Source organism: Acomys russatus, chromosome 12 (genome assembly GCF_903995435.1).
Source record: "Acomys russatus chromosome 12, mAcoRus1.1, whole genome shotgun sequence".
NCBI classification, from domain to species: Eukaryota; Metazoa; Chordata; class Mammalia; order Rodentia; family Muridae; genus Acomys; species Acomys russatus.
In genome coordinates this window covers 29932837-29955375 of record NC_067148.1, presented here as the reverse complement: position 1 = coordinate 29955375, position 22539 = coordinate 29932837, and the positions used below count along the sequence as shown (strand labels likewise).

The window sequence follows — 22539 nt, the reverse complement described above, 5'->3', positions numbered from 1 at the left end:
GTGCTACAGTTCAGGTGAGGACAAAGAGGATAGGCTGAAAATTTTAGTCATTGGGGGGGGGAGGGGTGCTGAAGCTATTATCAAGGTGGGGAACAAATAGGGAGGGTTATCCCATTTTGGGGACTCTTCATAAGAGGCAAGGCACACCCGTGCACACAGCACATCCATGTTGGAGCCTCCTCTGTGCTTTATCTAAACACTACCAGTCTTACCCGTTGGCCCCCGAAACACGTGCAGGAGCAAATGGCTCCGAGATATTCCTTCTGCCACTGTTCTCCTACATGGTACGTTTTCCCGTCATCATAGCATGTTGCTTCGTCTGCACATGGGGATGAATTGGTAACAGTTGTCAGACCAAGAACAATGCCACAGACTCAAGTTGATGCACCTGCCCTAGACGTGCATGAGCAACAGGTCAATCTCATCGACTTGGATGATGTTTTAAAGCCAGATGGAAAGATGGAAGTCGGATTCTAAAAGCTGAGTCTACTCATAACACTTCACTGCAGATGACCAAAGTGCTCAGGCCGTGAAAGGGCTAATGTGCTCGGACATAACATTCAGTCATGATTTACTTTTAAAGCATTCTACTGATTGCCCAACTGCAAGATTGACAAACCCACTGCGTCCAGCCCATCCTGTAAAGGATGTTTTGGTTCGATTAGGAAAGAGGGAATTAAGGGTCTAGAAACCATTATTGGGCTTAGAGGTTAAGAGCCTTGACTGCTCTTCCAGAGGTCTTGAGCTCAATTCCTAGCAACCACATGGTGGCTCACAACCATCTATACCGGGATCTAATGCCCTCTTCTGGCCTGCAGTTGTACATGCAGACAGAGCACTATATAAATAACTAAACTAATTAATGATATAATAATGATGATGATGACGATGACGACGATGACAACAACAACAACAATAATAAAAGAAACCATTATTAGGATGACGTACGGGGATCACACTTAAATTCTCCCTTTCCATTCCCAAGACAGGTGCAGCTCATCCGCTGGCCATTTTCTCCCTGCCGATCCCACTTCTCTCCGATCTTGTAATTCACACCATTGTCATGGCACCATTCTGTAAGGTGGGGACATCGAAGGCAAAGAGTTATTTGTGTTCTGACTCGCAGGATGGGTAGTTTGCTGGGACAGGAAATAAGGAGTGTGAAGTCAAAGGTCACATTCCCTATGATGGACCATTTCTCCATCATAACATTTAATGTTTTCCAGGCCAGTGTTAAGATTTGGCACTACCGGCTGGCATGGTGGTGGTGGCGGCGGAGGAGGTGCACTCCTGTAATCATAACAAGATTTAGCACTCTACCAAAACCATTTCATATGACTAATCAGCGATTCCTTTGGCTCTTTTTTTCACCCATTTTCTAAAGACAGGGTTTCTCTGTGTAGGTTGGCCTCGAACTCACAGTGATGCACCTGCCTCTGCCTCCCGAGTGCAGGGATTAAAAGCGTGCGCCACCATGCCTGGCTCATTTGGCTCGTTTTAAACTTTACAGTTATTGAGCACTAAAATGGGATTGGAGAATTTTTTTAAAAATGGGGGAGGGGTTTGCAGAGATCTGAGATATAAATAGTTTAGATAAACATTAGAGAAATGCTGGGCCTTGTGGGGCATGACTTTAATCCCAGCACTTGGGAGAGGCAGGTAGATCTCTGTGAGTTCAAGGCCAGCCTCATCTACAAAGTGAGCCCAGGATAGCCAGGGCTACACAAAGAAACCTTGTCTCAAAAAACCAAAAACCAAAGAACCAAAACAAGAAACAAAAAAACAAAACCCCCCAAAAAAAACCTACCAAACCAACCAACCAACCAAATAAACAAACAAAAGAAACATTAAAGAGAGACAGCTGGTGTCTACCTGTTACCACCTGGTTAATATAAACAAGGACAAACATAACAACAAACAAAATAATGACAAATCAACGACTTAGGCTCGTACAAAGGATGAGTTCTAAGTATCTAGTCACCAAGACTATGTCTAATGTGTCACGTATGATGCCTTTTTAATCTCTAAGGTTTATGCTAAATAGAATCCACTTTAGACACTTATACAATGCAGTGTTTCTTCCACTCTGTCAACCATGCAGCCTTCCTTAAACTAGACACAAAAGTAGAAGGCATTTTCTGCAAAGAATGGCGAGCCAAAGGCTCACAGATAAAATTATTGTATTTCTCCATATTTCCAATCAAGTACTGACTCATTAAAAACATACAGACTTCAACATAGTTCACTCTCAGGACTGAAAAGCCACCTAGTTGATGCCAAATGTTACCCCTCCTGACTCCAATATGGTGGACAGCCTACTGTGTCCCATCCAGATACAGACACCTGCAATACATGAAACCACTTCTTGATTTTAAGTATTCAGTCTGGATTTAGCCATTTCATGTGAAGTAACGGAAAATGTTTCGCAGAAAATTTTAGAGAGCTGGTAAATGTCATTCCATGAAATATGGGTTCTATAATTGTCCGTATGCTTGTGCTTATGACATAATGATTATCACATAGGAAGGCTGGGCACGGTGGTGCACACCTGTAACCCCAGCCCTCCAGGAGGCAGAAGCAGGCAGATCTCTGTGAGTTCAAGGCCAGCCTGGTTTACAAAGAGTCCAAGACAGCCAAGGCTACACAGAGAATCCCTGTCTTGAAAAAAATAAAAATAAAAAAAGACAAATTGCCAATAATAATTATACCTCAAAAAACAAAGACTAAATGAATGGTTATACACTCCAATACTAAATCTGTAAGCACAGATAATTCTTAGGAACATTTTCTCCAATATTTAAAAACAAATTAACCTCTTTAAAATTTGAAAATCAAATATTTTCCAGTCAAAGTTGACTTTAACAATTTCTATTGCATTTATTGATTTTTGTGTGTGTGCGCACACGTGTGTGTATGTGTACACGTGTGTGTGTGTGTGTGTGTGCATGTGCGCGCACACACACATATGGGCATTAGTGCCCCACAGTGCATAGGTAGAGGTCAAAGGACACTTTGTGGGAGCTGACACTGTGTGGGTTCCAGCGATGGAACTCTGGTCATCAGACTTGCCATCACCTAACTAGCCATCTCTGATCTCGATCCTTAAGTGTTAATTGCATTACCAAGACATTTTCCTCTACATTACTAGCAATGTTTGGGATGTGTGGGTTGTGAGATGTGTGTGTGTGTGTGTGTGTGTGTGTGTGTGTGTGTGTGAGAGAGAGAGAGAGAGAGAGAGAGAGAGAGAGACGTGTGCATATATTACATTACATGTGTATCTGGTCATGTTGAGAAACATAGTGTTTGTGAGCTAAATGTTGACCTCTGTCCTCAGTCAACACTAAAGACTGAAAGGAATTTGGAGTTTCTGCTTGCCTGTCTCATATAATCTATAATGATATTTTTTAAACTTCATCAACTTATATATAACTAAACATTTCAAAACACGTATCACCACTACATTTGTGATGCATAGTTGGATTAGCACACAACTCTTGAAATGCGGTAATGTTCAACAAGTAAAATTTCCCATCATCTTTCTATGATGCAAAATGTTACTTTGGGTCAAACAGTTAACTTCTGTTTGCACCATGTTTGGAAGAGCCTGTGTCTGCCAAACATGCTCCCGTAGCCAACTAAGTGCGAATGCATGAGGCCAGAAGAGATGGAGGAGTGAGTTGATGGATGAAGCAAGCTACTCACTAGATGAATCACATCTGAAGTGACCACTGCCAAAGCCCAGGCACTGGCATGTGAGCTTAAAGCCAGACTCAGACAATCGCTCCCATTCCTCTCCAATAGCGTAATGGGAAACCGTGAACGGATCAAAGCATGAGTCATCCGTAGGTTGGTTCAGGCCTTCGCTGACTATGAACAAGAGGAGGAAAAAGGAGAAAAAGGAAAAGTCATCTTATTGACAGTTATAGACCATAAGAGAACACATGTACTGTATACCATGACCTAGTCAAGTAGTGCTAAGAACACAGATACTATCACCAATGCTTTGCTGTAGCCAGTGGGCACTTGCCACAGCAGGGCCAACGTGGCCCATCTTCCTTCATTCCTGTCTTCTGTTTCAAAAGGTGATCTTTTCCGGGAAATCTACTACTCATGACATGAAACAGATCTTCAGACACTTTACCTAGTGAAGATGTGGGCACTGAAGCTTCTCCCGGATTCTTGAGTATCTTTGAGCTAATTAATATTTATCTGTATCTCTTTCCTCATCTAGTACAAATACATAGATGTAATAATATAAATATCCCCTCCACATTAGGATCCAATAGAGGCTGCATAAAACCCAGAAACCAAAACACTGGCCCATAATCAAGATGCAGAAATTACCCACTAACAATTGCTGGCGAGTAACTAACAATTATTGTTAGTTACCATTCTTTGCTTGTTCCAAAAATAGTGTTAACATTTTTATGTAACATTATAATGCAGTCTTCACTTACATTATAGCATTTTTTTTAACAAAATAGTTTTGAAAACCTAGATTTTACAGTTACTATAAAACTAGGTGAAACTGGACCTTCCAAGTAAGAGAAATTACCATGGTACAGATATTTATGAGTAAGTAAAACTCTCGGTGGATTTCCCAAGATCCCATACCTCTGTTTTAGACATTTTTATCTTAAGAATTTAAAAAAGTATTTTTAAAGGATAAAAAATAATAATCTGTGTAGGGGCTGGCGAGGTGGTTAAGAGCACTGTCTGCTCTGTCAGAGAACCTGGCTTAGGTTCTCAGCACCCACATGGTGTCTCAAGGCTGTCTATAATAACTCCAGTCTCGGGGGATTTGAAGCAGCTTTTGTGTTCCACGGCACCAAACATGTGTACTGTATACAGGCATACCCACAGGTAAAACATCAATACCCATTTATAATCAACAAATAAAAGTAAATATAATTTGTATAAATAAAGCACACCCCAGGTTATTCTCAAAGTGCTAAATAAGCTAACTTCATATGAATTTAAATCCCCTATGTGGCTATTTCTTTTAATAGTGTAAAATTCAAAAGCACAAATGCAATTGATATTTGAAATGCCTGATATTTCAAAAGACACCATTTTGGGAGAACTAGAAAGTCTAAAATGCTTTAAAGCCAAGAGAAGTAAGATCACTGCTGGAGTAAGGGGTTGGAAAGAAAACAAAGGAGCCTACACTCTTCCACGGGGAGTATTTTAAAATATCCACGAGTTACAATTCTGCTCTGACATTATGGAGCCTGAGCGACATAGCAGGTTTAAGTCCCTCACAGACTATACATAGGATCCTGTCTGAAACACACCCCATACCTTCAAGTAAACAATGTGGAAAACCACAAAACCCCTATGCTTTTGGGGGGGGGGGGGAAAGTCCTTTCATGTGGCACTTTACAAGTGAAACCACAAAAGCCAAATGCTAATTACTGTGGCTGTGACAGACTATCTGCCCACCTCGGCATTGCCAGGCATGCGGCTGCTTATTTAAGAGTGAAGTCGCAGTCTTCTCTCTGAGGAGGAAATGAAGTACCTGGCCCTACACAGAAGTCCTACTTCCTGGAAGAAGCCGGGACTTAGCCCTGACAGTATAAGATGATTCGGGGTTCACAGTTTCAGTTAGTCCCTAACTCCTGTTCCTTGGTGAATCTTTAGCACTGCAACTTAAAAAACTTAAGTGGCACATCGTTGGCTTCGAAAGACTTTAAGAGGATATACCGAAGAGTCAAGGGTCATTCAACTTTTATTTAGATTTTTTATGATTAAAGTACCTTTATTATGATGTTGCTTGCTGGTCATTGAACCTTTATTAAGATTTTTGTGTTGGGGGTCATTTAACCTTTAATTTTGCATGGCGGTCATTTAAAGCTTTATTAAGATTTTGCACGGGGGTCATTTAATCTTTATTAAGTTTTTGTGATGGCCATTTAACCTTTATTAAGGTCTTGCACGTATGTAACATGAAATATATATATATGTATATGTATATTAAAGAGTATTAGGACACATATAAAGAGGCTGGAGAAATGGCTTAGAAGTTAAGAGCACTGGCTGCTCTTTTAGAGGACCTTGCACCCACATGGCTGTAAGTCCAGTTCTGGAGAATCTGGCACCCTCTTCTGGCCTCTGTGAGTGCTGCATGCATGTTGCATATAGACATTTATGCAGGCAAAACACCCATACATATAAAATTAAAATAAGTATATGTAAAAAGAAAACAAAGAAGCATATAAAATCTGAATTTGGAAAGAAAGGCAGCTGGTAATACTTTACATTCGGAACAAAGCCTAAGCCGTCACTTACCGTTTGCAAAGGAGGACTATGGACTATGCATAGGTATTCTGTTTGGGTTGGACCACAGAATGGGGCAGATACCCAGAAACCATTGACTCTAGCGAGTCAATAGGAAGGACAAAGCAAATTGGACTAAATAATATTAGCATCCCTCCCAGGCCTGTCATCCTGTCAATCATACATTATGTGTTGGTGAGCAGCCTAGGATTGCATAAGGGGGAATTTCCTGCTGCTATGCAGTCTTACTGTCCTAAGTTCAAAGACAACAAGGAACAGTAGACAAAGCCTTCTCTGGGGTGGAGGACAGCAGTGTACCTACCAGTGTTGCCAACAGTAACGACCTCTTCCCGAACCTTGTGCCTCCTCTGGTTTTGCAGTGCCTCAACTATGATGTTGTAGGTGACCCCTCTGGTTAGGCCAGTCAGAGTTGCACTGGTGGAAGTTCCAGGAACTTGGAACTGTACAACCAAAGTGGGAAGAAAGCATTAGAAAGACAAACAGCCATGGGTTCTCCTGTTCTGTTAGTAACTCTCCATGTTTAACAAAGCAGGAAAGGAGAGAAAGGGGAGGCGTGTGTAGGTCTCCCACTCAGTCAAGATGGAACGTTAAATGAGTACGAAAAGCCATCATTCCTGCTACATCTTCCTACCTAGGCGTTCCACAATTACCAGAAGCCCTCACGTCGCCAGCCTCCTCTGAGTCCTGTGGCTCATTAGATGAACTCCTGCCTAAGCCCCCTTCATAACCATGAGCACCACAAAAGAGGAGTGCGTGCCATGCAAGGTACCAGCACAGTAGAACTTGGGTTTTCCTAAAACACTGGCACATCCCCAGACTCAAGTTTTCTAAACTAATAAATGTCCTGCGGCACAGTCAATTTTAAGACTTCTTTCACTTTCTAAAAATAAGATGATAAAAATTGATTCTAGCCTCTGTGGGACAAATTAAAGAAGAGTCTTGGAGACGCAGGTTCTCACAACAGCTGGTACCCAAAGGTTTGTCTAATCTTCCTAGACACATAATAGATAATGTGACCCTTCAAGGACAGACACCAGGAGTGGCATTTCCACTTCATATAAATATCATCTTTTTACCCATCTCACTAAGTAGTCTCCAGTATATGAGATTAATAAAAAGAATTTCATTCTCTTTACTGAGTCAAACTCTGTGACACTCTCTGGCTCATCCTCCAGAGCCGGGATGAGAGAAGAAAACAATCAACCCCCAGAGTTGTAACATCGGCCCTGGGAGAGTAGACGTCTGACGTGAGAGATTTGATTGCTTCTGTCTGACCCCTTTTCTGGATAACACAGTTACTAATGAAGAGGGGAAAACGGTAGGTAGTTACCTGTAAGGGTTCCTCGTCGGTGCCAATGGGATGACATGAAATGATGTACTCAGAACTCTCCTGGAACGGCGTCCAAGAGATGGTTGTTTGTGAGAGAGCTTCTTGTCCTGTAGAGGCATTCGAATTGAGCCTCGGAACATGAGGATATAGGTGGTAGTCTACGTCACCCCTGGGAACATGACCGATTTGGACCTCCTCATCTACATTCGGCAGGTATGGTCTTGGCCTAAGCCTGACCGGGGTGGCCGCGGTGGGTGGTGTGGTCCGCCTAAAGCCATGTTCCTCAAAGATCATTTGTTGCCCAACACTGGCTTGTTGGTGGCTTGTGCCAGGAAGCTGAATACCATTTTCGGTGTCATACCCAGGGTTGGTGACGAAAGGGGTCTTTTGAACTGTGGAGGGAACATCCAAGATCTCTGGTCCATGAAGATTGGGGTGTGGAAGGGTAACCAGTTGGGGAAGCTCATCTAGCCAAGAGAGGTTAGAGCCAAAAAAGCAAAGCGCGTTAAGCTCCAGGAAGAACAGTCTCCGTCAAACCAGGCAACAAGTGTACATCAACCTGATCGAGGCTCGTACGCAACCAGCAGTTCTCAGATCACAGAACACTCTCAAGAAAGAAATCTTGATTTTTTTTCCCCTCACAGATTTCTTTACAATTTAGACATGAAAAAAAAAAAATGTTAGTATGGACTTCTCATACAGGCAAAGCTTTGAACCGCTGAGCCCCATAGAAGCTAAGCTGCCTCTGCTCCAATTAAGCCTTTGCAACTGCAATGCTTGATTTTAAATTCCAGAAACCAAATCATAAATCAAGGCGAATAGGAAAGGTTTTACTCCCACCATTAGAAAGCTCCCCGCCCTGATTCAAACTCTCTAGTTTGAATTTCTGAAATGTGAATGAGCCTCTAGTCCACAGAAAAATAAATAAATCAGACATCGTTAATGCATGTTGGGCGATTCCTGTCATAGAATACAATATATAAGCCATTCTGCTAGGAAAAAAAATCATCCATGAGAAATGTGTCGAAATGTGGAGAACTTCACCCTGCAAAGCAGACATTGGTTAGGAGTCTTTACCTGTCTTTTTCCTCCCAATCAAAGGCTCGCTCTTCTGATTGTTCCTCAGGGCGATGACGTAGATGGTGTACTCGGTTGCTGGCTCCAGACCTGACGAGGGAACACAATCATTTCATCGTGTTGGCAGGCATGGCCAGTCAAGCAGCAGCCATTGGCTCAGCAGAGGCTATTGGGGAGCAAAGCATTCCTCCCAGCTACCCAAAGTCTTAAAAGGTGAGATCAGCTTTACTTCTATCTACGCCCAGAGACTGCACACAAAGGCCGCTCAGCCAGTTAAGCATCTTGCAGTCACACCTAACACTTGAACCAGCAGTTTCACAGTAACCTTTCTAGAGGATTCTTTCAGCCTGCAGATGACCCATCAGCACCGTATGCCACCAATGGAATATCCGTTTGGGAGAGACAGTCATGGACCTCCACCTTCTATTTAATCACTAACAGCTTTCAGTGACAGAGCAAAGATTACGAAGTGTTCAGCCCAAGTCTTCCCATACCAAACTCTATTTTCTAGCACAACAAAGAAGCTGTGATTTCCTAATATCTGTGTGCTTTACGGGGATTTCAACATACATGAAATAGTATACATATGATTTATTTTATTTTGGGGGGAAAGTAATGAAGAATAAGTTAATTTATATCACAGAGTAGGACATCATAGCTGAGCCATGTGATGGCCCTGAAAGCACATGCTCTTTGAGAATGCTACTTATCCTTAAAAAGAAGAATCCCTTCTAGAGTGCTGGGAACATCACTCTCATTACATAGTATCAAAGACACAACTGGAGGGGTGGGGGTGGGTATTATGGATTTGGAGTATCTATGATTAAAGAGGAAAATACCAGTAATGGTGGCCTCCGTGACACCAGGGCGGGGCCGAGGGACCACTTCTCTGGGAGGGGATCCAGGCTTCTCATATCTGATGATGTAGCCAGTAATCCTGGCACGGGGAGCTTGCCATGATACGAGCAAGGAATTGGGTGTGGTGGTCAGGAACCGCAGGTTGGATGGCGCATCAATGGCTGAAAGCAGACAGAAAAACGGTGTCTTAGAAAAATGAATGACCAGAAAACTATTCTCACGTTTGCAGCCAGCCCTAGCAAACAGTAGGGAGAGAAACTGGGAGTCCCCGGAGCTGTGGCATGGACATTCCAGTTCCATAATTGTTTCTAAAGTTTACACAGCTGATTACATAAGCATCCATTGACATTTCCTTAACAGGAAGTGTAGTTACCAGTGGAGGCATCGATGACCACAGGGGAGCTCCGGGCGTTGTCATTCAGAGTGTACAGGTGGATCTTGTAGTCAGTGCCTGGTTGTAAACCTGGAATTTAAAGACAAGCCTTTCATCTGTGCCTGCTTTACTTAAGTAAGTTCTAATGCTTGCCTGCAATGTCCTTGGCTCCTATACCATGGCATAATTTTATAAGCTACAGAAGCAGTTCACAGGGGAACAGTAATATGAATGAGAAACCTATCTCAAAAGCAAGGCACTCATGTCCTGATACTGAACTGTCTCTGATTATAGCTTCTACCTATTGGTGTGTATTATTATTATTAGTTTTTTTGAGACAGAGTTTCTCTATATAGCCTTGACTGTCCTGGGCTCACTTTGTAAACCAGGCTGGCCTCAAACTCACAGAGATCTGCCTGCCTCTGCTTATCTGAGAGCTGGGATTACACGCATGTGTCACTGAGCCCAGCTTCTACCTGTATTATATATAGTGCTGTTTGTAGCTATAAATTTCATCATGCTTTTAAAAATCTAGTCATGCTAATGCTAAGAACTTTACACTACTATTTTGTATTTTTGTTTTCTGTATTAACTTAAAAAAAATAGGGTTTCACTATGTCTGGTCTCAAACTCACATCCTCCTGCCTATGACTACAGGTGCGCACTTTTTCTTTAAACAATGAAAAGCATGTTATGAGATAGCCAATTTGATGAATGAAATTTATAGGTCAACCAAAAGATCATAGAATGGCAATCACATTTTTCAAACTGTGCTCTCATAAATACTAGTCACAGAATAACTAATAAGCCAGTTTGTGCTGTTGGGGCGCACACAGTCAGACTACTGAGTACACTAACCTGTAATGGTATAGCTCCTGACATCTGGGCTGATGGTCCTCTGAACTGGGGTCTGGCCATTGGCTGGGATGGCATCGACTTGGAAGCCAGTGATTGTCTCAGTCTTTGTTCTCCAGCTAATAGTGATGGTGGTCTCCGTGGCATCTGTCACACGCGCCCTTCTTGGAGGGCTGACATCTGTGTAGTAGCATAGCTAGAGATTAATGCATGCTTCTTTCATACATACAAGGTTTTCGTATTTTAAAACATGTGCTCCTTACATGACTACATTCAGTTCAGGAAACACACTGGCTAGCACTGTGTAGGCCACCCCCTTTTGACATCAGGAATGGTTAGTGGTATTTAAGAAAAATGAAAATATTCATTTCTCATGTCTTCCCTTTGAAGAAACTGAAAAGCCTTATATATGCTACCACTGGTTCCCAGGGCTGACTCTATAGTATCTAGAAATATCAAACAAGTGTTGCAACGATTTATTGTAATGTAAAAATGTGTGATCGGAAAGATAACATAGTCTACTAGTAATGACCCGCACGTGGCTAGCAGTATTCTACCACTTAAGGCTCCACATCCTGCTCATTCCAGACATGATAAAACACGAGGTTATTGATAAAGCAGAGAACTAGACTAGGGACCTGATTTAGCCCCAGGGTTCCTGCGGCAGAAGCCAGTGTGTCCTCCCCACACTGAACTCTGTGAAAACAAGCCTTCACCGGCAGAGAGTGAACCGGTCATGGGCTTCAATGGGCTTCAGCACCAGCATAACACAGTGACATGATTTCATTTGTTTCAGTGGACTATTTTCTGCTTGGCATACAAAGTGGATTACCAAAACGATAAGCTGTTGTATCAATTTCCAGATTCTGTGGTTAAGTTAGTGATTTGATTTAAAGATTACTCAATCACCTTTGGGTTTTTTTTGTTTTGTTTTGGTTTGGTTTTGGTTTTTCAAGACAGGGTTTCTCTGTATAGCTTTGACTGTCCTGGACTCACTGTGTAGACCAGGCCTCAAACTCACAGGAATCTGCCTGCCTCTGCCTCCCAAATGCTGGCATTAAAGGCATGCACCACCATACCCAGCATTTTTTCTTTGGGGTCACCTTTTATATTTACTTACACTCAAGGTTTGTCACTTACTCTCTAGCGTGGTGACGACTCCCTGCGCTGGTCTGCTTGTCAATGTGTCCTTAAGAGCGTAGACACTGACTTCATATTTAGTGGCCACCTAGAAATGAGGGCATGAGAAGCTTTGGCAACAGTGTTGCACAAAGCCTAGAGAATTCTAACAAATAATTAGAAAAACGCACTGACTATAATAGACAATCTGCGTAACCAGCAAAACCCAACGCTTCAAAAACCCAGACTAACTCACTTTTACCCAGGATCAACAACACATTTAAATTAAATGAATTTTAAAATGTTCTCTGGGGTTAGTTAGGCTCAAGCAATCCACAAGTGGTTATAAAAAGAATAAGAAAAAACAATATTAGCTTTTCTCCAGCCTTTATGATCTACAAGTATAAATCATGGGGTTTTTTTTGTTTGGTTGGTTGGTTTTGGATTTTTTCTGTGTGTGTGTGTGTGTGTGTGTGTGTGTGTGTGTGTGTGTGTTGTTGTTGTTGTTGTTGTTTTCCCTGATCACAAAGAGACAAGACAAAAATCTTATTCTGTCTCTGAATCCTCTTTTGCGGCTTCCCTTGGAACTGGTCTTGTGTTACAATGTACATCAAGCCCTTAGAATCCTAAAAAGTTTCTGCATATCCAGAAAGAGGGTTTTTTTTTTTTTATGTTATTTGTTTATTTGTGTACGACAGGATCTCTCTATGTATCTCAGGGTGTCCTGGAACTCACTCTGTAGACCAGGCTGGCCTCGAATGCAGAGAATCACACTGCCTCTGCCTCCCTAGTACTGAGGCTAAAAGCATGCACCACACCTGGCTGGTGTTTACATGTTCTAATGAGGGTAGTGTCAAGTTAGGTCGGTTCCACCTGGAGAATGTTTCTTGCTAAGGAAGTACCGCTCATAAAAGGCACAAATTCAATCCTTTTTTTTTTTTTTTTTTAAAGATTCATTTATTTCTCACTTATACAGTATTCTGCCTATGTGTGCCTGCACACCAGAAGAGGGCACCAGATCTCATTTATAGATGGTTCTGGGCCACCATAACCATCACTGGGAATTGAACTCAGGACCTCTGGAAGACCAGACAGTGCTCTTAACTGCTGAGCCATCTTTCTAGCTCCAGAATACAATCTTTTAAAACAAGCAGAATACCTTTGTCAAAAAACTGCACAAAATCCAAAACTACTTATACCACTCTAATCCAAGGGTCTTCTTAGGTTATCTTTAAAACAAACAAACAAACAAACAAACAAACAAACAAAAAAACGCTAGGACAGAACACTAAAGAATTCTATTGTGGCCAGGTGTGGTGGCTCATGCCTTTAATCCCAGCACTCGGAAGGCAGAGGCAGGCGAATTGCTGTGAGTTCCAGGCCAGCCTGGTCTACAAAGCGAGTCTAGGACAGCCAAGGCTACACAGGGAAACCCTGTCTTGAAAAACCTAAAAAAAAAAAAAAAAAAAAAGAATTCTATTGTATAAATTTATAACAAAATCATTTGATGGTAGAAGGAAAGAAAATTAGGTTTATTAGGAATTATACTTCTACCTGATAAACTCTATGAAATCACCTACTTTCTTGTTCTAGGGAATGGAAGCTCACTTCTTACCATGAGCCCTGTCACAACCACGGACGAGCTGTCTGGAGAAAGGTTGATTTCCTTCATGGGTCCTGTCTTCTCCTTCGGGGTCACCCGTACTCGATAGCCAGTGAGCTGAACACTGGGTGCTATCCACTGGGCACTCAGGCTGGTGGGCGTCACCTGAGTGAACTTCAGGTTGGTTGGAGCAGGAATGGCTGTGAGGACGGTCATTGGTTAAAAGGTTATCTTATAGGGAACGAGGGAAGGGAAAATAAAGCAAACTGTAAGAAGTAGACTGGATTGGTCCTGGAGGAGCTGGTGGACTCCCTGGCCCAGCAGAGAGTCAGCACAAGAAAATAATATGAAAGGATACAAAAACGTGTTTTGTACCAGCAGTTCTCAGAATCACTGGAAACGCCTGGGTAAATGGCAGGACTCAAAAGCGGATTGGGTCTTATCTCCCTAACCCCTTTAAAAACCAAGAGTTGGATGGCCATATATGTCATTAGAATTGATTTTTTTTTCCCATTGGTATGAAAAAGATGAGCAATGACTCCTTTTCTGTATAAATTATGTTTGTATGGGAAACCATTTCATGGAGAATTCCATCCAAGAGAGAGAGAATTATGTTTTTATTGTCTCTTTTATTTGGACCTCCCACGGCAGATATCAGTGCTGAATTTGAAGTATTCTCTGCGGTGCAGCGTGAGAAGAAAACTGGCTCACGACAGAGGCAGGAAAGAGAAGCAAAGAGCAATAACACGGACTGCCACCTCTACGCGCTTTGCACAGTCCACCCTGCTCCGTGAAGTGGAGCCCGAGGGGACAACGGGCTGCAGGAGCTCTTGCCCCAATGACTCTGTCCCGTCCATCTGGATCAGAATCCTTCAAGCAAAAGAAGCCCCTGCACAGGGTAACTAGCCAGAGGAGATCTTACCCATGTGCTCTTAGAGCATGCTGCAAGGAAATGCCTGCCTTAGGGTCATTTCTCAGTAAACTTTATGATCCTAGACTTCTTTCCTATGTGTGTAGAGAGGGAGCGTAAGCAGAGATGTGTCACTTAGGAAATAATCTCTCTCTCTCTACATATATACATATATGTGTATGTATGTATATATATGTGTGTGTATGTATGTATATATATATACATATATATGCACATATGCTAGGCTATTTCAAATCTTTCTTTCTTTCTTTCTTTCATTTTTCAAGACAGGATCTCTCTGTGTAGCCCTGGCTGTCCTGGACTCACTTTGTAGACCAGGCTGGCCTCGAACTCACGTAGATCTGCTTGCCTCTGCCTCCCAAGTGCTGCGCCACCAGGCCGAGCTCAAATTTCCTATTACTAGACTTAGTTAACTAAATACCACCTAACTTTTTATTGTTTGTTACCGTTCCTCGTTAAAGAGGGGGCCCTTGCTGAGAGTTTGAGGGCGGTTCTCTACTCTCCCTTCCACGGGAGTCAGTGGCCCAGTAAAGTACAACGCCAGCAAGGCATAAAGCCGCGGCTCCCGTAAGCACCCGGGTGGTGCGGTACCGATATACCTGTGGACTGGACTCCAATCAGGGGCTGGCTCTCCATATCATTGTGTAAGGCAACCACGCTGACTGTGTACTCAGAACCTGGCCTGAGGCCTCGGAGCTCTGCAGTCTCCTCTTCGCCATCGGGTGCAGGGGAAAGCTCATGGATTCCATCCTCAGGGCTTGAGTAGGTCACCCTGTACCTGGAAACCTGCCCCTGTGGGCTTTCCCAAGCAATTTTGATGGAATCGACATCCACATCAGTGAATGCCAGTCCTTTAGGGCGATCAATGTCTGTTAGGCAAATTAATGGTAAGAGGTTATGTGAAAAGCAAGTTGTGAAACAAGCATTTTTTTTTTTTTTTTTTAATACCGTGCAAAGCAGTTCTGCAGATAACCATTTCCTTTGATGAATTAAACTCCAATTATCACACTATTAAAATACAAAGTTACTTGATATTTGCTTAAAAGGCTTTCTTAAGGTTTAGAGTATTTAGTGTCACATTACTTATTAAAACACAGGTGTGCGTGAGATATGTAGACAACCTGCAAAAATCTCCATAAAGAAAATTTATTATCAATTTATTATTAAATTTATTATCAATTTAAAGATATTCTAGATTTGATTTTGCAATGTGATGTTAGTCTCACAGACCTGGATTTTCTAGACCTTGGAAATGGTAAAGCTGGTTTTCGGTGTTCAGTGTAGACTGCTATAATCTTTCTCAGATTCTTCTTTTTTTCCCTTCTATTAAAGTATTTGTTTATTTTCTTTTCATTAAAGTATTTATATTAGATGCTGATCCAGGGCTGGAGAGATGGCTCAGCGGTTAAGAGTACTGTCTACTCTTCCAGAGGTTCTGAGTTCAATTCCCAGCAATCACATGGTGGGCTCATAACCACCTATAATGAGATCTGGTGCCCTTTTCTGGTATGCAAGCATACATGCAGGCAGAACACTATATATGTAATAAATAAATAAATCTTTTTAAAAATATGCTAATCCAGCCACAGTCCTCTAAACATAACCACCTCATGGGGCATACTCCAGTCAACTTTACCATCCAGTCATAGAAAAAGTAGGTCCTAGAGAAATATTTCAGATTTGCTAAAGGCAAATAAGATTTTGCTGAGGCTATTTGAGCAAAAGAGATCAAAGCACAGCAGCTGTTGACGGCAACACTACAGTGGTTCTCCCTACAAGCTCCCTATGTGGCACCAAGAAGAAAGAAATATTTGCCAAGGGCTCATCTCAAAATATGTACCAACCTAACGGTTGTCATTCCCTATATACAATGGCAAAAGACACCCAGGGGCATCCAGTCACCCAAGAAGAGAGTGAAGTAGAAACTGAGCATGGGTTACGTACTGGTCACTGCAGTTTGAACCAGGGGCTGGCTTTCTCCGTTCCGGTTCTGAGCATAGACACTGACCTCGTACTCCACGGTGGGTTGCAAGCCTTCAATGGTCATTTCTGTTTGATCTGCCAAGGAAGGAAAAGCAATTGCAAGTCTATAAAGCCACCCAGGCCACTCCTGAGAGCTTAATGAAAAGCAGATGTTAAGCCTACAGTTTTCATTTGCAGAATAATCATCAAACACTTATTCATCTCAGCAAAGTCAGGTACCTATTTCCTTTTGGGGAAAACGTGTTCATTGGTAACAAAACTGGGGCTGGGGAATGCGCCTTTGCTGATGGAGTGCTTCTGTCTCGCTCGAACAAAACCAGGCTTTGATACCCAGCAGCACAGTAAACTGTATGCCTATAGTACTAACACATAGGAGATACAGCCAAGAGGAAATTTAACGTCGCCTTTGCCTACATAGTACAGTCAAAGCCAGCATAGACTTCATTAAGACCCTATCTCCAAAAATGTTTCAGCATACTGCAGTAAAATCATATTCAAGAATAGGTTTTACAACTTAACATGATGCCCTGCAAATTTAATGAGGCTATCCTTGAAAAAAAAAAAGAAATTAAGAAATTAACTTGACCTTAAGAAATTGCCTTGAGATCATAATGCAAGCTATTTTATATAATAAAAACCTCAGATCTAGAAGGGCCCGCAATGTCAGAGTCCATCCTCTCTTCCTGGTAACTAAGGCTTTCGTGTCCATGCTACTATACAAAACTGCATTAAAAAAAAAATCCCAGAAATACATGGAAACTAAAACCTGCATTGTGAATGGGGTCTGGCAACAGCCTATGAACGGAAACACCGCAACATGCACCCCCTAACTTAAAATGAACACGTCCCAGCTGGCGCCGTGTTTGTATCGCTAGATGGGACAGAGCGGTTACTCTTACCTGGACCGACAGTTTTACTTTTTGATGGTCCTGGGCCATTTTTGGGAGTAGTGGTGACTCTGTAACCTGTCACCGGAGAACTTGAAGGCAGCCACCTGACACTAATGCTATTGTCCTGAACATCCGTCACTTGCATCTGGGATGGCTTGTCAATTTCTGTAAGTACAAAAAAAAAAAAAAAGGAAACCAGAGAAGCCCCAGTGTTTGAGGGCAGAACTGGACAAGCCCTTGTCTTTAGTTCTGGTGTGCATGCAAATGAGCTTGCACATGTTTCTTCTGACAAAAGTAAAGGGTTAGCTTGAAGAAGAAAAGGCATGAACCCAGACACCATTACAACTATTTTCTTTCTTTCTTTCTTTCTTTCTTTCTTTCTTTCTTTCTTTCTTTCAAGATTTGTTTATTTATTATGTATACAGTACTCTGCCTGCATGTATTGCCTTCAGGCCAGAAGAGAGTGCTAGATCTCAGATCTCAGTATAGATGGTTGCGAGCCACCACGTGGTTGCTGGGAATTGACCTCAGGACCTCTGAAAGAGCAGACAATGCTCTTAACCTCTGAGCCATCTCACCAGCCCTTGTTTTGTTTTTCAAGACAGGGTTTCTCTGTATTAGCCCTGGCTGTCCTAGAACTTACTACATGAACCAGGCTGGCCTCAAACTCACAAAGAACCACCTGCCTCTACCTCCTGGAGTGCTGGGGTTAAAGGCGTGCAATGCCATCACCTGGCTTATCACATGTATTTTCAACATGATTGTTTCATTCCACCAAGCAAACACTACATCTCAAGCAGGCCTTTGTCTTCTACTCAGTTGACTCAGCCAGTCATTTTTTTTTTTTTTTACAGATATTTATGAATATGCTTCCTGTCTCATGTCTACCCCAGATACACACGGTACAGCAGTTAAAAAACACAGACAAAAACGTCTGTTCCTGAGGTCTTCTTTGTACATCTGTCTAAACATTGTGTTAGTCATAGGTAGTCTTTTGTCTTATTAAGGCTTTTGTCTTATTAAGAAAATAAATCAAGAATGAGGGTGAGGTTCGGTGATACAACACTTGTTTAACATATATGAGATGCTAAAACTAAACTAAAGGGAAACCACACAAAAGTAAAGAAAAATCAGTCTCACAGTGGAGAAAATACTGGGGAGGATCCTGTGATAGCTATCTTCATGAATAACCCCGTGTCACCCCAGAAGAGATGTTTCTACCTGTTTGATAATTGATGGAAATCGGCTTGCTGCTGGCTGGACTGTCCCCACGGCCAGTGACAGCATACAAGGTGATGGTATAATCCGCTCCAGGTTTAATGTTGTTGATGGTGGCTGTGGACTTGCTCCCGGGCACTGTGAACTCCTGGACAGGGCTATTCCCTCCTGCAGGAAAGGGGTGAGTGGAGAATTTGAGGAGCTGAGAATTACTCCCACAATCATAATACATTGAAAGCAATATGGAAACCACTGCTGTTTGCAGGGTTCCTTTTAAGGAGCACTGCTTTAACACAGCCTAAACAGGCAAGTATATTTATGCATGCAGGAAGCTCTGATAAGTATATAAAAACCAGAACTCTCAAGCTAATGTCATTTTAACATCCATGGGTGAACGTGTCACCGAGTTGTAGATTAGCAGGCAAAAGGTGAACAAATCCCCAGGAATGAGCTCCCTAGTTGATAATAAAATACCAAGTCGTCAGCCCTGAAGCCTTGTACATAAGCAACACTAAGTAGACTAGGTAGGTTGGATTTGTGCATTTTTGTGGGAGTGCGCACACACTCTGTTTGTGTTTGTGTGTGTGCGTATGTAACAATAAGAACAAGAAGCCAAGAAATTGAGAAGGAGTGGTAGGAGAGAGTCATGGGAGGGCTTAGGAGGAAAAAAAAGGGAAGGAGGAAATTATGCAATTACATTTTTAATTAATTTTTTAAATAGAAAAAGGAGGCAAGAATGTGGCTCACTCAACATGAAATTGAATGAATTTCACCCTTTTCCAAAGTTGTTAACAGAATACTTGTTAAACTTAGAGAACACAGAAAAGAAAGAATAAGAACTACCAAAGACAATATTTGTGAGTATATAAGTGGATTTTACCCTTAGCTCTGCTTTCCACCTCTAGCTGTAGTGTACAAACAACTTTTGAACTTGAGTTTACCATCAATTGTACCTAGTTCCCATGAGCACACCTGTCTCTCCGTAGGTGATCCGGTAGTAACGCACAGAGACGGCGGGGGGCTCCCAGCTGATCAGCAGGCTGGTCGGGGTAGAGGCGATGACCTCCAAGTCCTTCGGGATATCAGAAACTAGAAAGAGCATAGGAAAGGCTTCATATCCGTAACTTCCAAAGAAAGCTCCGATTCACTCTTTGCTCTTTTCCTAGATAATTATTAAATTTCCTTCATACAAAAATATAAATGCGATGCTAAAATTAGCAGAATTAAAATCTAGGAAGAAGTCAAGGGAAGGGACAAAGGAGACCATTCAAACTGTGATAAAATTGTCAATTCTTTTGGAAAATAAACCACAGAAAAGTTATAAAAAATTATACTGGTTGTTATTCGTGCACCACCACCACCCCACCCCTGAGACAGGGTTTCTCTGTGTAATAGCCCTGGCTGTCCTGGAACTCTCTTTTCCGACCAGGCTGGCCTTGAACTCACAGAGATTCCACTCATTTGTTTTTAACTATGTGGTATTTGGAAGCACTGGTCACACATGCCCCTATTTGCAGCTAAAATGCAGATTATTGTGATAACAGGTCTTCCGGTCACTGTGACTGAAAACATCTATCTATGCATATAGGTACAACCCAGGCCTTGACGAAGCACTCTACCATACGCTACTCCCATAGCACCTCTTCTTAAAAACGTTACTTTTGAGACAAGGTCTCACTGAATTGCACAGGCTAATTTTGAACTCATGGTAGCCCAGGATGGCCTTGAACTCTCTATCTTCCTGGCCCAGCCTGGAGCAATATCTGGGATTTCACATCCATGCTACCAAGCCCAACAGAAAACTCACAGGTTTACAGTAACTTTGAGACCATATCATGCTTTTGAATGAAACTTTGTTAAAAACCAATAAACATGCAAGCTGGGAGTAGTAGTTTGTGCCTGTAATTCCAGCACTCAGAAGTAGAGGCAGAAGTATCTTGGATAAGCTTGAGCTCGCAAAACGCCATAAATAAAAACCAATGAGCAAAAACACCAAAACATAGATAGCCGAATCAGGTGAAAACTTCTCAGAGTAAAAAAAATTATCTTTTGAAAACGTATTCTAAGAAGGAGATATTTTTGCCACACATTCCATCACTGTCCCCTTCCCTTTTTCTTGAGACAGGGTCTCGTTGTATAGCTCTGGCTGGTCTGGAACTCACTCTGTAGACCCCCAAGTGCTAGGATCAAAGGTGTGCACTACATTCAATGTCTGCCTCCATCACTGCTCTCTCTGTGTCGCCAGCCATGGATCTACTTTCCTAGTGATGCTGACTCAGATGGCATGAAGCTTCTTCACAAACTAAACCAAAGTCCATACTTTCTTTATAGATTAAAAAAAAAAAAATTACCTGTCGCTTGCTGGCCAATCAGTGGGGGGCTCTCCTCTCTGCCATTAACAGCAACAATGCTGACAATATACTCTGTGCCCGGACTGAGGTTGGTGAGGGTGATAGAATTCCGAGAGGGAGGCACTCGATCTTGCCTGGGTCTTCCGGCAGAATGCTCAGCGTGATGGCGAATTATATAGCCAGTGATGGGGGCTCGAGGCGCCACCCAGTGGACGGTGAATGAGTTGGCGGTGATATCAGAAGAATCGAAACCAGTTGGGGAGTCAAGACCTGTTTTTCCAACCCAAGGAGGGGAGCAAAAGACAAGAATTGCCAGCTTAGACACGGAGGAAGATGTGGGGGAGAGCAACAGACCCCGTTATATGGTACTTTTAGTTGACCAATCAGCTCACATAAGCATTCATCTTTTTTTTTTTTTCTTTTTCAAAGTAATTGAATCGATATGCACAATTTTAGTACATTTCTACATCGTAACTTAAAAACTGATATTTTCAAGGCTTTAGCATTGTACTGGGTAGTCTTATGTCAACATGACACAAGCTAAAGTCATCTTAGAGGAAGGAAATTATAAAATCAGATTATAGGCAGGAGGACCCAGCCCATCATGGGTGGTGCCATCTCTGGGCTGGTGGTCTTAGGTTCATTAAGAAAGTAGGTTGAGCAAGCAATGAGGAGCAGGCCAGTAAGCAGCACTCCTCCGTGGCCTCTGCATCAGTTCCTATCTCCAAGTTCCGGTCCTGCTTGAATTCCTGTCCTCACTTCCTTCAGTGATGAACAGGGATGTGGAAGTATAAGAAGAAATCCTTTTTCCCCAACTTACTTTTGATCATGATGTTTCATCACTTGGACAAGAACCCATGAAATTTACAAAGAAATGGAGGGAACTAGAAATTACTGTGTTAAGCAAAGTAATCCAGTCTCAGAGAGACAAATAACCAGGTGCTTTCTGATATGTGGACCAGGAAGAGTGGCAGAGGGAGCAGAGAGGAATGGAAGAGGAAGATCAACAGAGCAGGTGAAAATGCCACTTTGAAAACGACTACTTCATGCTAACTTTAAAAAAAATTTTTTTTAAAGTAATGTACCAACATCAGGAAAGATGGAGATGCATTTTTAGACTCAATTTATCATTGTGCTATTTAAAGCTGGTAGCTCTCTTCTTGATAAACACGTTGTCAACACAACTCACCGGTTTTCTGTCTTCCTCGAAGAGGTGTGCTCTCGTGCTGTTCGTAGACGCTGGAGACACTGACTAAATATTCGGTCCCAGGCAGGAGATCTGAAGAGGCAAGTGGGGCTTGCTTTAAGCTTGAGAGCATGAGACACCACAACACCCCCTGGACTACATCATCTGATGAAATAGCCAAGCACTCCGTTCCACAGCTTATTTGTAGCTAAGTGAGCCCCCATGCTTGGAAATAATCTATAATTCAGGGTCACTTTGTCCTGTACCACTTTAAGGCCCGCAGTTCTGCCTGCATAAACGCAACTTGGCCAAGTTTAAACATGGGCACTAATATCTCTTTCATCCACTTGAAAGTGCACCTGCTGAGAGGGCAACTGCTTAGGAGACTGAATGTTGCCACCTACCCATTACCAACCTTATGAGGTGGCCGGCCACTTCAATGTTATACAATGCTGCATATATTTATGA

The 22539-nt window shown here is 42.3% G+C and overlaps 1 protein-coding gene across 7 annotated transcripts in view; it reads right to left on the bottom strand.

Moving 5' to 3' along the window:
• The window catches only part of Fn1 (fibronectin 1), a 70553-nt gene that overhangs the window by 3729 nt on the left and 44285 nt on the right, over positions 1–22539 (bottom strand). For 2 of the 7 annotated variants that reach the window (XM_051154133.1, XM_051154127.1), the window contains 18 exons: positions 22075–22164; positions 20886–21155; positions 19507–19623; positions 18538–18702; positions 17326–17481; positions 16388–16501; positions 15043–15312; positions 13525–13712; positions 11931–12018; positions 10794–10970; positions 9936–10025; positions 9544–9723; positions 8705–8794; positions 7628–8094; positions 6599–6737; positions 3703–3867; positions 949–1074; positions 213–319 (listed from right to left, as the gene is read on the bottom strand). In XM_051154133.1, the coding sequence (XP_051010090.1) occupies positions 213–319; positions 949–1074; positions 3703–3867; positions 6599–6737; positions 7628–8094; positions 8705–8794; positions 9544–9723; positions 9936–10025; positions 10794–10970; positions 11931–12018; positions 13525–13712; positions 15043–15312; positions 16388–16501; positions 17326–17481; positions 18538–18702; positions 19507–19623; positions 20886–21155; positions 22075–22164 (2999 nt within the window). The remainder of the gene's footprint in view (positions 1–212; positions 320–948; positions 1075–3702; positions 3868–6598; positions 6738–7627; positions 8095–8704; positions 8795–9543; positions 9724–9935; positions 10026–10793; positions 10971–11930; positions 12019–13524; positions 13713–15042; positions 15313–16387; positions 16502–17325; positions 17482–18537; positions 18703–19506; positions 19624–20885; positions 21156–22074; positions 22165–22539) is intronic. The other 5 variants (XM_051154128.1, XM_051154131.1, XM_051154129.1 and 2 more) reach the window with 5 other exon arrangements.